Raw genomic sequence first — 15286 nt, 5'->3', positions numbered from 1 at the left:
TTCAGCTTGGTCGGATAGATGGGAGATGCCCTTTAACGTAGACAAGTGCCAGGTCCTTCAAGTTGGAACGAGGAATAAGAAGTTCGAATACGAAATGCGCGGCGTTAAACTCAAAAGCGTTCAATGCGTCAAAGACTTGGGGGTCAAAATTGCGTCAAACCTCAAATTCTCACAGCAATGCATCGATGCAGCAAATAAAGCGAATAGAATGTTGGGCTTCATTAAAAGAAACTTTGTATTCAAGAATAAAGATGTAATACTCCCGCTCTACAACAGTTTAGTCAGACCCCACTTGGAATATGCGGTACAGTTTTGGTCCCCCCACCATGCAAAGGATATTGCTTAATTAGAAGGTGTTCAGCGTCGGGCAACGAAAATGATCCCTTCCTTGCGCAACAAATCCTACAAAGAAAGGCTTTCTACCCTTTACATGTTCTCTCTTGAGAAACGTCACCTCCGAGGAAAACTGATCGAATGTTTTAAAATACTTAATGGTTTCACGAATGTAGACAGATCAACATTGTTTATGATCGATGACAGTCTGCGCACGAGGAACAATGGCGTAAAACTCAGATGTAGACAAGTAAATTCAGACTGCACAAAATTTTTCTTCACCAACGTTGTAGTGCGAGAATGGAATAAGCTTCCACCATCAGTGGTCCAGTGTAACACGATTGACTCCTTCAAAAATAAGCTCGACCGTCACTTCCTTCAACTTAATATCAACTAGAGTAGAAGTGCAACGTTTTGGAGTCTTCTGATTAATGTAAAATCACTTAGGTTTAAGGACAGACCACCAAGTCTGGACCATGGGGTCTGTGTGGTCTGATTTTCTATGTAAATCTATGTAAATCCTCCCGTATTTGATCTTGCTTTCGGCCACCTCTTTTGTTTCTTTTTTAGGAGCAGCGAGTAGTGGGCTTTTTTTTATTATTGTTTTCTTTTTTTGTGTGCCCTTGAGTTGCCTCCTTTGTTGTATAAAAAAAAAAAAAAAAAAAAAAAAAAAAAAATGGCTGCTGCCTCCTTCCTTCCCCTTTCTGCCCAACCTCATTGCCTTTCTCCCTCTGCCTTGCTCTCTGTCGCTCTCTCCCTCCCTCCTGCATATATTGTGCTTTGTATTTTTTTCTGTTATTCAACAAATAGCTCCTCTTTGTCTTTTTCCTATGACCTTCTCTCTCTCTCTCTCTCTCTCTCTCTCTCTCTCTCTCTCTCTCTCTCTCTCTCTCTCTCTCTCTCTCTCTCTCTTTCTTTCTTAGATCCAGAGAGAGAGAGAGAGAGTATGAGTTGGGTTGATTGTGCCTGTGTCAGCAGCCAGTGACTTTCACAATCTCTCTCTCTCTCTCTCTCTCTCTGTTTTATTGCTTTTGTGTTTGTATATGTGCATGTATGTGTGTGTCTATCTGTGTCTGTCTACCTTTCTGTATGTGTATGACTGTCTGTTTATGTCTCTTCCTCCTTACATGTGTGTTTGTCTGTCAATCTATCTGTCTGTTTGTCTGTCTCTCTGTCCGTATTTATGTAAATATCTAGTATCTCTCTCTCTCTCTCTCTCTCTCTCTCTCTCTCTCTCTCTCTCTCTCTCTCTCTCTCTCTCTCTCTCTCTCTCTCTCTCTCTCTCTCTCTGCATCTAAGAGAGAGAGAGAGAGAGAGTGTCATAGGAAAAGGAAAAATTGTTGAATAACAGAAAAATTGTTGAATAACAGAAAAAAAAAACAAAGAACAATATAAGTGGGAGAAGGGAGGGAGAGAGTGAGAGAGAGGCAAGGAGCAGGGGAGAGAGGGGAAGGAGGGAGGCAGCAGCCAATCAGGAGATATCAGCGTGCGACGTCACTGCAGGGGGTGGGGCTAGGCTCTGTGCGACAAATCCTAACAACCTTTCGTGCGGGTGGAGGTGAGGAAGCAGCGGAGGAAGGCACACATTCAGACACATCGAAAAGTGAAAAATAATGTCCTTCCATCACTGCAGCTAGTGACCAACTGACTGGTGATGCCAACACGTGCTCTGGGATGCTGGGCGTGGGCTCATACCAAACTAAGCCCGGGCGCGCATTTCAAATGGTAGAAATATGCACATGCCTTCAGAGAGGACACCCGGATTTTTGCCAAATTTTACGCGCGTCCTTCCAAGAGGACACCCAGAGCGGAAGGGTTAAGGTGGTGTCACACTGGCCGTTTTCCTCCAACCGTTGGGGATACTGGCAACCACGGTTGCCCATGTGCCCAACCGGGAGTGAGTTGTCGTTTGTCCGTACGGATGGAAAACATTTGGGGGAACAAGCAACCGCGCGGCTGTATGTAAACAAACAGATGACGGCAGTGGCTAAGGAGTGAGGAGCAGTGGAAAATGACCAACCAAGAAACTCGTAAAGTAGACTGGCAGAGCTGCTTTGCTAACTATTTAATCGATACAGGGCGACTGCTTTGTTTACATTGTGAATATGGAGAATCGACCTTGGCCATGTGTGACGCAAACCCGGAAAAGTTGGAGTTGCCGGTCACCCCCTATCGCCAACGCGGTTGGAGGAAAAAGGCCCAGTGTGACACCAGCAGCTTAAAGACGTGGTCACACAAGCTAGTTTCTTTGGAATTTCCCAACGAAATTATCTCCCAACAAATTTCTGCTCCGAATTTATCTTCAAGTTTGGTCACACAGAGGACTGTTGCATTCTGGGATATATCAGATGAAAAGCAAAACAAACAATGGATCCAGGCATTGCAGAGTTTGCTTTGTGGTGTTTGCTGAAGAAATAGAAAAAAATGAAAAGAAAGCATTTGTTAGTTTGGAGTGGTCAGCTAGGAGACAAAGGGAGTGTGTGTCACAGCTTGCAACTGTTAAGTGCTACAAGAACTTAGCAGTGAGGACCCAGCCACGATGTGGCAGTGGCTACGCTTGGACATGACTCAAGTTCAAGACCTGCTCAACCTGGTTACACCAAGCTCATCTAGCTTCGTGGAACTCATTGTGGTACTGGAATAAACACGCGGATAGCTACTGAAACGATCAGCTGACACGCTCTTCTTCTTGTGACCACAACTTACTGATCACGAGAAAATAACCAACATGCTGGTGACTGACGCCCAGATTGTTAAATCAACCCTTCCCCCTTCCCTGACGGGACCACTTGACTGGACCTTTTGGGCCGTGGAGGTGCGGGGTAACGTTAACACATACCATCCCTTCCCCCTTGGAGTGGGCTGATCATGGAAATGTTGGTACGTCGGAAGGTATATAGTGCGCTTCGCATTTTTCACTCTGGCACCGTGTTTACATTTTGAAAGCAGCCACGTGGACCGTAACTAGAATAATCGTCCCGATACTTCACCAGGTAAGCAAATTTTCGTAACTCAGTGTTAGTTTTTTATTGTTTTATGACAACCTAGACCTATGTGAACAAGTAAAAAAGTAGCCTATATCAATGCATACCATCTATACCTGGGACACTGACCTTGTTTTTGCTGATTATGTAGTTACGCTAGAATGCTTAACTTAAGACCTTGCAATACAGTGACCGTTATTACTCAAATCACAGTAACCCGTGAAAAACCCACTCACTACCAAAGTTACCCCTTTCACACAACACGTTCTCTCATTCTCCCCGTACTGTTGAGCGCAGACTATTCTTTCTCCATACTGAGTATTAATCACTCTCCATCTTTGTCAACGCACTATAGTGGTTCCATGAGAGCTGGCAGGGATAATCCTTCAGAGGTGGACTCGCAGACTTGGCATCATTGCCTGGGTGACGGTTTCTGTGCTGCTTGGTTAATTTTTAACTTGTTCTAATGTGCACAAAATTGACTTTATATTCCTACTAAAACACTTAATTATTATTATTACAGCAAATTCTTGCATATTTGGCTTGCTGCACAGTACGCAAATTATGCTGCATTCGCCTGTATTACTGATTCACATTGGTGCTGCTTGACATAAAACCGCCTAGAAGCACCTTTGTGGTCGAGAAAATGTGCAAACTAGTCAATTATTATGATAAAGCAATACTTTAACTCCAAACCTGCTAAACTTATAGGCCGAAAGGTCATTTCAGCAAACTCACCCTGCACTATATCAACTAATATAGGCTACACTCAACTTTTTACTTGTTCACGTAGGTCTAGGTTGCCATAAAACAATCAAAAACTAACACGGAGTTACGAAAATTTGCTTACATGATGAATTAATGGGTTGGAAAGCAGCCAGGAGACAGCGCGCCAGTGAAGATGAAGGAGGAAGAGGTGGCCGTCTGTTGTCCTTCGTTTCGCCCCTTCCCCCGGGCTCTAAAGGGGCCCCATCCTCACATGTTAGTCATTTTATTTTCTTGGTGGCAGGGTAGAACTCCAGCAGGGCAGGGCAATTGGTCTTAGTCCCCTTTTTATGCCTCTTTCCCTGCTTCTTGCCTATCTCTCTATCCTCTTGAACTTCTATTTGCAACCTCATCTCATCTGTTTTATGGTGATTTATCTTTACTTCCCTCTTCTGTGATTAAATTCCATAACATAATCACTTACGATGCTATTGACTGCCTTGTTCTGTCTGTCCTCAGCTCCCTGACAGCATGAAGGTCCCAGACACTCCACAGCCTGTGGATGTATACACTTGTTACCATCGCTAAACAAACATATCAAACCGAGCTCATAATTAGATAAAAATTCATTAGTAAAAGGGATATCAACAGAAAATACACTGTCAAAAAAATGTAACACAGAGGTATTGCCCAAATAAAAGACTGACTTATCATTAAACAATCTTCAGTATTTTCTGGATACAGCTTTTCCAATCAAGCAGAGGACCCTAAATCTCTGGAGTAAAGGTGAGAATGCTGTATTTCATGAATTAACTGTGCAGCTTATCAAATTAGACACCTCTTAAATAGGCAGTTTCCATTCATTAGAGATGCCGGTTATCCTGTCTGATGAGTGATACAGGTATAGGTAATGAGGCAAAAGCTACCTGATGACACCATCTGCCATACTAGTTGCAATGACATTGATTGCAGTTCCTTCAGGTGCTGAGGTGAAGGCTAGAGCAGTAACTGGGGCAGGGGTGACGGCTGAATCTACAAGTGCCCCGTTGATGGTGTAGAGGCGCAGTACTGATGCAATGGACCCTAGGGGAGTGATAGAAGCCCAATCCCCAAGGGTCTCACTCATGGCAAGCAGTGAAACCTCCACACCACTCCAGCCAATGCTTCGAACATATGACAGCCTAGGATGATGTGAGTAAAATATGCATTTCAGTACTATCATATGAAAGTCTAGAAGTAAAAAAAATTGTACTTATTTTGTTGCAAACACTGAACATTTTTTTTGTTTGGCATATATCGAAAAAAATATTGCATGGTATATGAAGTTTCCATTTAGCAAAAATAAATTCATGAAATAATTATATTTACAGATAATAAGGCAATTTATGACTATCAAGACTAATGGTAAGATTCTATGAAAAAAAAAAAGTTGCAGGACTTGCTACACCAAAAAAATTTGCATGAGTCTATTATATTTATACACTGCATGGACACACTAACCTGTTGGTATCCCACAGGACACACATTCCATCTTTGCCACCAGAAATACAGACATTGAAAGCATTTGAAAGATACAGGTGGGTGATGGGTGCAGTGTGTGCCAGGAGGAGGGTAGGAGGCAGGGAGATCACCAGCTCCTCCCCAACATGACTTGTGGTGACCAAGTATACCAGGATCTGACCAGATGCCAAGCCAAGCCACACTTGATTGGTGCCACACACACACCATGTTACCTAAGGAAAATTATACAAGTGTGCCAAATGGATGGAGAAAGAATAAAAATTCAAAATAAAGTTTAATAAGATGTAACAATAAAAGAATTATCATTATGATGGTTCAGTTTTATTCAACTGCTCTGATATCCTTGTCTACACAAATGAGAAATTATTACAAATCTGTAAATGATAACAACAGACTGTATGGAATGAAAACACTTTACCTGTTCATTGGGAGGGACTGAGATGAGTGGCTGAGCTGCATTGTCCTTGAGGCGACGGCAGCGAATGATGCCATCCTGGTGGTTTGATGACAAGATGTATGCCCCAGATGCAGAAGCTGGTAGGTAAATATTCCTTTCAAATATAGTCAAAGGTAAGCTGACACTTTTTACCTACTTTTAACCCGGTAGCAGTGACGGGCCAAATTTGTGGCTTCACTGTGTAGCAGCGACGGGCCAAATTTGTGCCATGATATTTACCCCCCAAAAGAGATGATACATAATCTGATCACAAATGCTTTGATATATATTATAAAATGGTTTGTGTGAGGGGTGATTTTTTCTCATTTTTCTCGCTTGGAGGGACCATTAAGAAACATAATCCCAGCTGCTACCAGGTTAAGCATGCTTCAACTTCAAATTGTTGAACATTTTGCTACATGTTACAACTGAAGATCTAATCATTTCACTACTAAAGTCAACACTCAATTTTGTCAATTTGTCAGTTTCAGATTTGATAGAGAATTAAAAACATTTATTTAAAAATGATTTTGTCACATCTGTGTTTTGTAACCCCAAATGCAGTCATTGAGAAGGGAAATGATAACAGACCTTTTTTCCCTTTTAGCTAGTAAAAGATCAACATGTGAAATCTTATGAAATTACTTTTGCTTTGGCCAATGTTGAGGAGGTGAGTGTGAGGGGGCATGAGGAGTAGCTCCGTGTGAGAGAGACTGGCTAATCGGGTGGCTGGTGTCTTGAGAGTCTGTACCAGGGCAAGAACGGGGCGCTCATCAGCAGGAGAACCAGCATAGGTGCCCCAGCGCAGCCCCCGCACCTCATGAAGCACTTCTGGGGCCTGGCGATAAAAGATGGGGATCAAAGAATGGTGTGTTTCTCAGAGTGCTTTGTTACTGTTTTACCATATATGATGGCAGCATGTAAGGCACATGATTTTCCACAAATAAGTCTCCTAAATGTGCTGATATTATCAAAGCTGGGCACAGTTTATCAAAAAGTTAACTTCGTTAACCACGAATTTGTGAACTCAAAAGTAGACTCCAATGACCATTAACAAACTAATTAGTTAAAATGTAATGGAAGTTATTGATAAACTGTTAATATTAATTTTGATCATGAAAAAATAAATCTGACACAATAATAGGAGTTTTACAAAGGCAGGCAGGAACTGAAGGAGCAAGGTCCTCCACTCACCACACAGTGTTCCTGTGTGGGAAAACGTATACCACCTTCCGTTAACTTATAACAGTTAAACATACAAAGGTTATTCCTGTAATGAAGTTGACAAATATCTATGGTTGAAATTATATTTTCTGAATGTCAAGAGCAAGGTTTGAGATTTGAGGTTTATTTCTCTCTTCCCCATACGACAAGTAAAAAAGACCTTATAATCGGTTGATACTCATTTGCAACAGAAATGAAACCTCAATCCGTGCTTCAGATACTCTAAAGAACCAGAAACAACCTCACTAATAAGTATAACTCCATGTTGGTACAGTGTTTGGTGGAAAAATGTCCAAAGAAAGGTACAATAATCACAAAATGCAGGTACTATCGTGTGCATTGGACTCGAGGACACCAAAATCCTGGCTGTCACTCACGAAGAGAGGACCAGGCATCGTCGCTTCTTCCCCCAGGTCCCACTGGGGCCGTTGACTGTCAAGCGTCTCTAAATAGTTTCCAGGTGTATTTACCTATTTGTAGTCTACAGGGCCCGAGCTATGCTCTGATAGTCCCGTCTCCATATCTACATTCATCCAGCCTATCCTTCATTTGATGGACACCGCTCGCCTCCACCACTTCTTCCCGCAAGCTGTTCCATGTGTTAACACTTCTATGTGGAAAACTATACTTTTTCAAGTCACTCAAACAGGTTCCTTTACAGCTAACTCTCGATTTACGTGAGTATTGCGTCCTTAAAGAGGTCACGTAAATCAAAAACAATGTAAATCAAACAAGAGGTAGGTTTCTGTCGAAAAATAAATATTCACTTCATTCAGTGGAGAGAGAGAGAGAGAGAGAGAGAGAGAGAGAGAGAGAGAGAGAGAGAGAGAGAGAGAGAGAGAGAGAGAGAGAGAGAGAGAGAGAGAGAGAGAGAGAGAGAATATCCATATCACCGAGATATCCACTCAGGCACTCAGTCTCAGCCTCACTCATGTGAGGAAGAAATGAGGGACACCATGAGTGACTGGCTAGTATTGGTACCGGTACCGAGCAGTCTGGTAATGGTACCGTACTGTATAGCTGGTACTGTTAGTACCAGTACTGGTACCTGCCCACCCCTATTGTTGAGTAGCGTGGCAGCGTGGGTATTGTATTGTTGTTCAAGTGGCGCGCGGGAAGAACTGAGCTCAGCTGTGTGGCCGCAGCACCGTGTGAGTCCAGTTGCGTGAGACATCTGGTGGCCACTCCATAAAATATCGCATATAAGTAGAAAAAAACGTGTAAATTAAACATTTATTTGGACTTTGGACCCCGCGTTATTTCAAAAACGCATAAACCAAACTCGCGTAAATCGAGAGTTACCTGTATTAAGTTTCTTTCCATGTCCTCTCAGACCCTGTGTTCTCGCAGTAGAGAAGAGATCATCTCTATCCACCTCATCAAACTTATTTACCAACTTATACAGAGTGATCAGATCTCCTCTCTCCCTTCTCTGTTCCAATGTCGTCAAGTTCATCTCCTTCAATCTGTCTTCATACGTCATATTCGAGAGTTCTGGGACCATTTTAGTTGCAATTCTCTGTATTCTTTCCAACTTTCTGATATCCTTTTTGTGAGGCGACCACACAACTGCAGCATATTCAAGTTTTGGTCTTATCAGTGTTGTTTAATTGCGCCGGTAGGCTTCTTCCCAGTGGGGCCTGATGGTCGGCCCAAGGCTTCTTCCCGGTGGGGCCTGATGGTTGGCCCAAGGCTTCTTCTCTGTGGGGCCTGATGGTCGGCCCAGCTCGTTCTGGTGCAGGCGAGTGTTTATAGTAGCGCCATCCTGCATTGGCTCCTGCTGCCCTCCCAGAGCTCATCTTTAATCCTAGAATCTAAAGTCCGGGTTGATAGGTGGTCTCCTGGACAGCATGTGGGTCGTTTTAAGCTACTCGGCGGCGGCTGAAAAATCCCAGCTTGGTGGCACCGGGCGGGGATTGAACTATCGTCCTCCTGAAAGCGGTGCCGTCACTCTGTCGACTCAGCCACCGCCAAACCCAAATGGTGCCTAGGTGCAGTTGTTTACAAGGGGCCTGGTTAATGTACAGTTTTTCTTTATTGTACACTGTGGTCCCGTCTCCTATTATTGACTAGTTGCAAGATGAGTGGGAGGGAGGATGATTTAGAGTGGACTACACCGAGAAGAAGACGATATGGATCAAGAAGGCGGGAAATAAGGATGGATATAGAGAGTGTTGATGATGATAGTGATGAGGGGAAGTATGAGGATGGTGCAACGTTTTCAGGATTCGCCAGTAAAGAATCGGCTATTTATAAGAGAATATTGCTTATGGAAAAGAAACTGGATAAGTGGATTGGGGTAGTGAAAAGCAGGGATGAAGAGGAGATACAGAGCAGATCACAACAAAGGGAGCTCAGGTCTAGATTTCGAAATTTGGAAGAAAATGAAGAGAGACTGATTCAGGAAAATGAGGAGCTAAAGGAGAAATTAGCAAAATATGAAAAGTCGATGAAGGAAGGACTGGGAGTGGTGAGAAAGGAAATAAATATATTAATTTTTGTGTCTAACATAAAGAAATAAACTAGTGTTTTAATGTTGATGATCAAAGTATGAAATCTCTTCACCGAAGATATTTCATACCCCGAAGTTTTTTCATACAACACGGGCGCCTGAGCCACGCATGTGCAGTAGGGGAGGAGACAACGTTTTTTTTCTGAGAGGTGGAAAAAAGTAACGATTATCGCTAGTTTGGTCACAAAAGTAACAAAGATGCCGATATACAGTAATCCCTCGCCATATCGCTGTCTCGCGGATTTTTAAATTGTAAATATCTAGTTTTGTATCACGGATTTTTCGCTATATCGCGGGATTTTGCGGTATTGAGGTATTTTAATATATTTATTATTTTACTTATTTTGCAGTAAAAGAAGCATTTTCTAGCCTAAAAAATTGTAAAGAATAATAAAAAATAAAAAAATATTAATAAGAACATATTAAAAGAATATTGGATTGAAATAAAATACATAGCGTACAGCAGATGAGAAAACAAAGACTTGCACGTATGGAAAACGCAGTTACAGCCGCTTCTGCTTGAGCTAGTTTGCCCACGTGTAATCGTACACGGCACACTACTGGCTGATGCATGGGAGGTGACCAATCAGAGCACTGTGTTCTGTATCCTGGGTGCTGATTGGCTCAGCGACCGTAGCATTTGTTGGTTCGTCAGTGGTTAGCTTGGAGACAAAGGGAGAGTGTGTTACAGTTTGATACTGTTAAATGCTCCAGAAGTTGGCAGTGAGGACCCAGACAGGATGAGGCAATGACTAAACTTGAACAAGACTCAAGTCCTAAACTTGCTCAACATGATTACTCCAAGCTTATCTAGTTTCGTGGAACTCTTTGCGATGCTGGAATAAACACGTGGAGAGCTACTGAACCGAACAGCTGATACGCTCTTCTTCTTCTTGTGACCACAACTTACCGACCACACGAGTAACCGACATGTTGGTGACTGAGATTCTGAGTAGAATTTCGATGAGTTTCCCGTGAAATGTAGCCGACTTTCAATCTCTCGAGAAACTAGTGGTTGGGTGACCTTGTTCACACGGGCTGAGGCGAGATTCACAGAGATATGCATGCTTATATAAATAATATATATAAAATATAATATATAAAATATAATATATAAAATATATAAATAATAAAATAAATATAAGGTCGCTACTTCGCAGATTTTTGCCTATCGCGGGGGGTTCTGGAACCTAACCCCCGCAATAAACGAGGGATTACTGTATATTTAAAGAAGTAGCGGATGGCCGATAACCTGATTTTGTTATCAGCGATAAAGTATCGTGATAACTTATCGTGATAACGCCCAGCTATGGTAAAGGTGGTGGAGGAGTGATGATAATGATGAGAAAAGAGTTGATGGTGAAATCAGTAATATATGGAGAAGGAAAGGTGGAAATAGTGAGTGTTAACTTGGAGAATAAAAACAGAGAAATTCTGATGCTAATAGAAACCTATGTACCACCAAAAACAAATTGATGGAACAGAGAAGAATATGAGATGATGATTGAGGATACTATTCACTGTTTGAGTAGGTTACTTAGAGCAAATAAAAGTCTTGTTGGTTGGTGACTTTAACTCAAAGAGGTAAATTGGGAAACATTCAAAGGTGGAGGGAGTGAGACGGCATGGGGGGAAAGATTTTTAAAAATAATTATGGAAAACTTGATGATGCAGTGGGTGACTGAAAATACAAGATACAGGAGTGATGACGAACCAGCGAGACTGGACCTGGTACTGACGAAGGGAGTGCACCTATTAACCCTTTCGTTGCTAAATGCTCTCAGCGAGCACTAGTGTAACTTGCCAGTGGTGCTAAACGCTCGCTGCAAGCTCCAGTCGCACTCAAATTTGCCGCGTATGAGAGTGTTCCAACACTATTTCTCACCCCACAGCATTGCCAATTCAGTGGGTTTTCCAGTACATTTGGTGGAAAATCAATCAGCCTAGCGCGGAAAATCTACGGATGAGCAACTGGTGGATGTTGTTGTCTAATATAGCGGCATTTTTGCATAGCTTCACCTATCACATGACTGATATTTTGACCAAATAGTTGTAAATTTTGCACTTGGCAATACTGCCCTGCCAGAACCCCATCATCAAGAGATCAGTAGCTGCCTTACAGCTGACTGTCGCGCACGTGTAAATGTACGTCTTCACAGGCAACACCCCCTGAACGTGCCTGTACATTCGGAGGAGAGGATTACATTACCAAATCTTATAGATCTTGGCCTCCTCTTTCCAATGTTTTTTTTGTTTTTTAGCTGTGATGAATAGTTTTTGAGATACAGAGGTTAAAAGAGCGAGCACTAGCGTCACTTGCTGGTGGTGCTAAAAGCTCGCTGCGAGCGCCAGTCACACTCGCAGCAAAAAACACCCCCTGAACATGCATGTATATTCGCAGGAGAGGCTTACATAACCGAATCTTATAGATTTTGGCCACCTCTTTCCAATGGTGTTTTTGTTTTGTAGCTGTGATGAATAGTTTTTGAGATACAGCGGTTAAAAGAGATCCCCTTCCCCCGCTGGGGTGCCCGAGCGTGCCAGGGGGTATAGTCTCGTTGTGAGTGCTTAGCAAGGAAAGGGTTAAATGAATTAAGATATGTGTGTCCCATGGGAAAAAGTGATCATGTAACAATAAAGTTGGACACCGATGAGAATGTCACTGATGAAGATGAATCATACAAAGGAAAAAGGAGTAACTACAGGAAAGTGGACATAGAAAATCTCAAGAAATATTATGAAAAACTGGACTGGGAAAAGTTAAAAAGAACAAACGAGGTGCAGGAAAAGTATATTTTCATAAAGGCATATGAGACAGGAGTCAAAAAATATGTTCCATTATACAAACCAATAGAAAGAGGAAAGCAAGATTGGTTTGATGCACGATGTGCAGGTGCAAAGAAAAGGGACAAAGTGTGGAAAAGAATGAAAAGAAATAAGAGACAAAGGAATAAAGCAGACTTTAAGATAGCAAGAAATGAATATGTGAAAATAAGGAGGGAAGAAGAGAAAGGTTACAAAAAGGATATTGTTGAAAAGTGTAAGGAGGAACCTAAGTTGTTCTATAGATTAATAAATGGAAAAATCAAACTAATGGAAAAAATAGAAAGACTGAGAGATGGAAATAAGATAATTGAAGATCCTAGACATTGAAGGAGATGGACTTGATGACACTGGAACAAAGAAGGGAGAGAGGAGATCTGATCACACTGTATAAGTTGGTAAATAAGTTTGATGAGGTGGATAGAGATGATCTCTTCTCAACTGCGAGAATGCAGGGGCTGAGAGGACATGGAAAGAAACTGAATAAAGGAACCTTTTTGAGTGACTTGAAAAAGTATAGTTTTTCACATAGCACATAGAAGTGTTAACACATGGAACAGCTTGCGGGAGGAGGAGGAGGAGGCGAGCAGTGTCCAACAAATGAAGGAAAGGCTGGATGAAGGTAGATATGGAGACGGGACTATCAGAGCTTAGCTCGGGCCCTGTAGACTACAAACAGGTAAATACAAATAAGAAAATACTCTCTCTCTCTCTCTCTCTCTCACACCTGGAAACTATTTAGAGACACTTGACAGTCAGCGCCCCCAGGGGGACCTGGGGGGGAAGAGCGACACTGCCATATCTTGTCTCTGTGAGTGACAGCTCGAGTTTGGTGTTCTCGAGTCCAATGCACACAATAGTACATAGACCACCCAACAACCAATTAGATTTATTCCCACTGATTTTTCAATTCAGCAATCATGCAATTTTTCTATCACATGCAGTTTCATAACCAAGTAGGCACAATAAAAGGGGGCTGGGTGTAGATATACATTATTTAAGAGAATAATTCATCATCACTGGCTGACCTGTGGACTTTGAGTAGGGCCGCTGTTGCTGGCGGGGGGGTGAGGGCTGGTGAAGAGCTGCTGAGGTGTTTGGCCATATGTCTTGATCATAGCCTTACGAGCCTCCCGACTTATCTCGTCGCTCCCATTCTCCACATCGTACCCAAAGTATGTCTGAGGGAGTTTAAATTTCATAAACCTCTGGCTCTTTTTATCATCTAATTCACCAAGATACATATAGCAACAGCTGCTGCTTTTGGCTAACATGAAATAATAATAGATAATACAGTACTAACTTTCACATCTACTTCATCTGTAAATGTACATTCTCCTCCATTACACATGTAAATATTTCTGACAATGACACTATTACCACATTAATATACGGTCACTCCTAACTTTATATCTGCTACTAAGATAGTGATAACAAGCATACCGCTGGATGAAAGACATTGATGGCTTCCACTGCTGCCTTGCCAGTCTGCTTGTAACCAAACACCAAATCAATCCAGTGGTGGAGGTTCTGCGTCACCAGTGGTGACTCTAATGCTGCCCGGTGCACCAACACAAATCTGGCAACCAATAATAACCAGTGACAATAGTGTCTTGAACATGATTTTGGTAAAATGCATGTTTGTGTATGAACCATATATCATTAACAGTGGATATAATCAGTATATGTATATCAGTATGTTTCAGAAATATCCAGTTGAATTTTGTTGCAAACAGAAGCCCAACAAAAAGCAGCTATTTATAAAAACTGATGTCTACTTTTCTTCTATGCTGATAACACTGCCACAAGGCTGAAGTAGGTCAGACTTATATTGCATGCTTTTATCCTAAGACTAACCAGAAAAATTAATATGGACTTATTTCTAAAATCAACTAACTAAATGCATAATATGTGGCTCAACAATAAGGCTATAGTCACATATTCCCTAAGTAAATGATTCATGAGGCTGTGAAAATGTCACTTTATGTTAAAACAAAATATTAAAACCATGTAGAAAAGAACAACAAAAATAAGGGAAAAGTAAATACTCAAGTGAACTTATCTTATCCATTTGTGGGCTCAAAAGTGAGTGGTATTGTGAGTGCTTACATCAAATTGATACAGCAGATGAAATTTACTGCTATCCACTGTAACTGATACTCATATTTAAAATATACAGTAATAATTTTGGGACAAATTTCCAAAGCTTCTGTACAGTAACCTAGTAGATCAAAGACCACATGAAAATTTCTGATACTGCAGTTCACCAAAAAACAAGCAATACTAGTACATTATGAGCACGACAGTGATCTGTGTTTCTGGAGGATTATCTTCCTGCTGTAAGTAGTATTAATATAATTTTTTACAAAATAAATGCAAAGTTATGAAAGATATTAGACTGCTATTATACATCTGGACATTATAACGGAAAGGTGCAGTAGATCAAGTAATAATCTAAAGAAAGATGTCTAGAAGACATAAATGGATGCTCTTTTGTCACAAACTCTTGGACAAAATTAGTCAGTCAATAAGGGAATACATCAAGGAGACTGTTGCCTCACCCACCCTACAATGCCAGCCCCAATGATTCCTCAAAGTAGGTCTCCATGCAGGTTCTTACAATTTCAAAGTACCTCATGGCAAGATCCATTGACTTGCTCAAGCTATAAACTTTGTGGCTGGCCTCTTAGCCTTCTCCAATCAGGATTATGTCTTACAGAAATAACCAGGTGATCATGATCAACTATT

At 41.6% G+C, this 15286-nt stretch overlaps 1 protein-coding gene across 1 annotated transcript in view; it reads right to left on the bottom strand.

The window, feature by feature from the left end:
* Nucleotides 1-15286, bottom strand: part of LOC127007971 (lysosomal-trafficking regulator-like) — a 192289-nt gene that overhangs the window by 22681 nt on the left and 154322 nt on the right. Inside the window, 7 exon segments of the mRNA XM_050879516.1 lie at nt 4507-4578; nt 4949-5203; nt 5523-5755; nt 5962-6077; nt 6625-6817; nt 13567-13719; nt 13982-14117. Coding sequence (XP_050735473.1) covers nt 4507-4578; nt 4949-5203; nt 5523-5755; nt 5962-6077; nt 6625-6817; nt 13567-13719; nt 13982-14117 — 1158 coding nt within the window.

Source organism: Eriocheir sinensis, chromosome 36, assembly GCF_024679095.1.
Source record: "Eriocheir sinensis breed Jianghai 21 chromosome 36, ASM2467909v1, whole genome shotgun sequence".
NCBI lineage: Eukaryota > Metazoa > Arthropoda > Malacostraca > Decapoda > Varunidae > Eriocheir > Eriocheir sinensis.
This window is presented reverse-complemented; position numbering and strand designations above follow the sequence as displayed.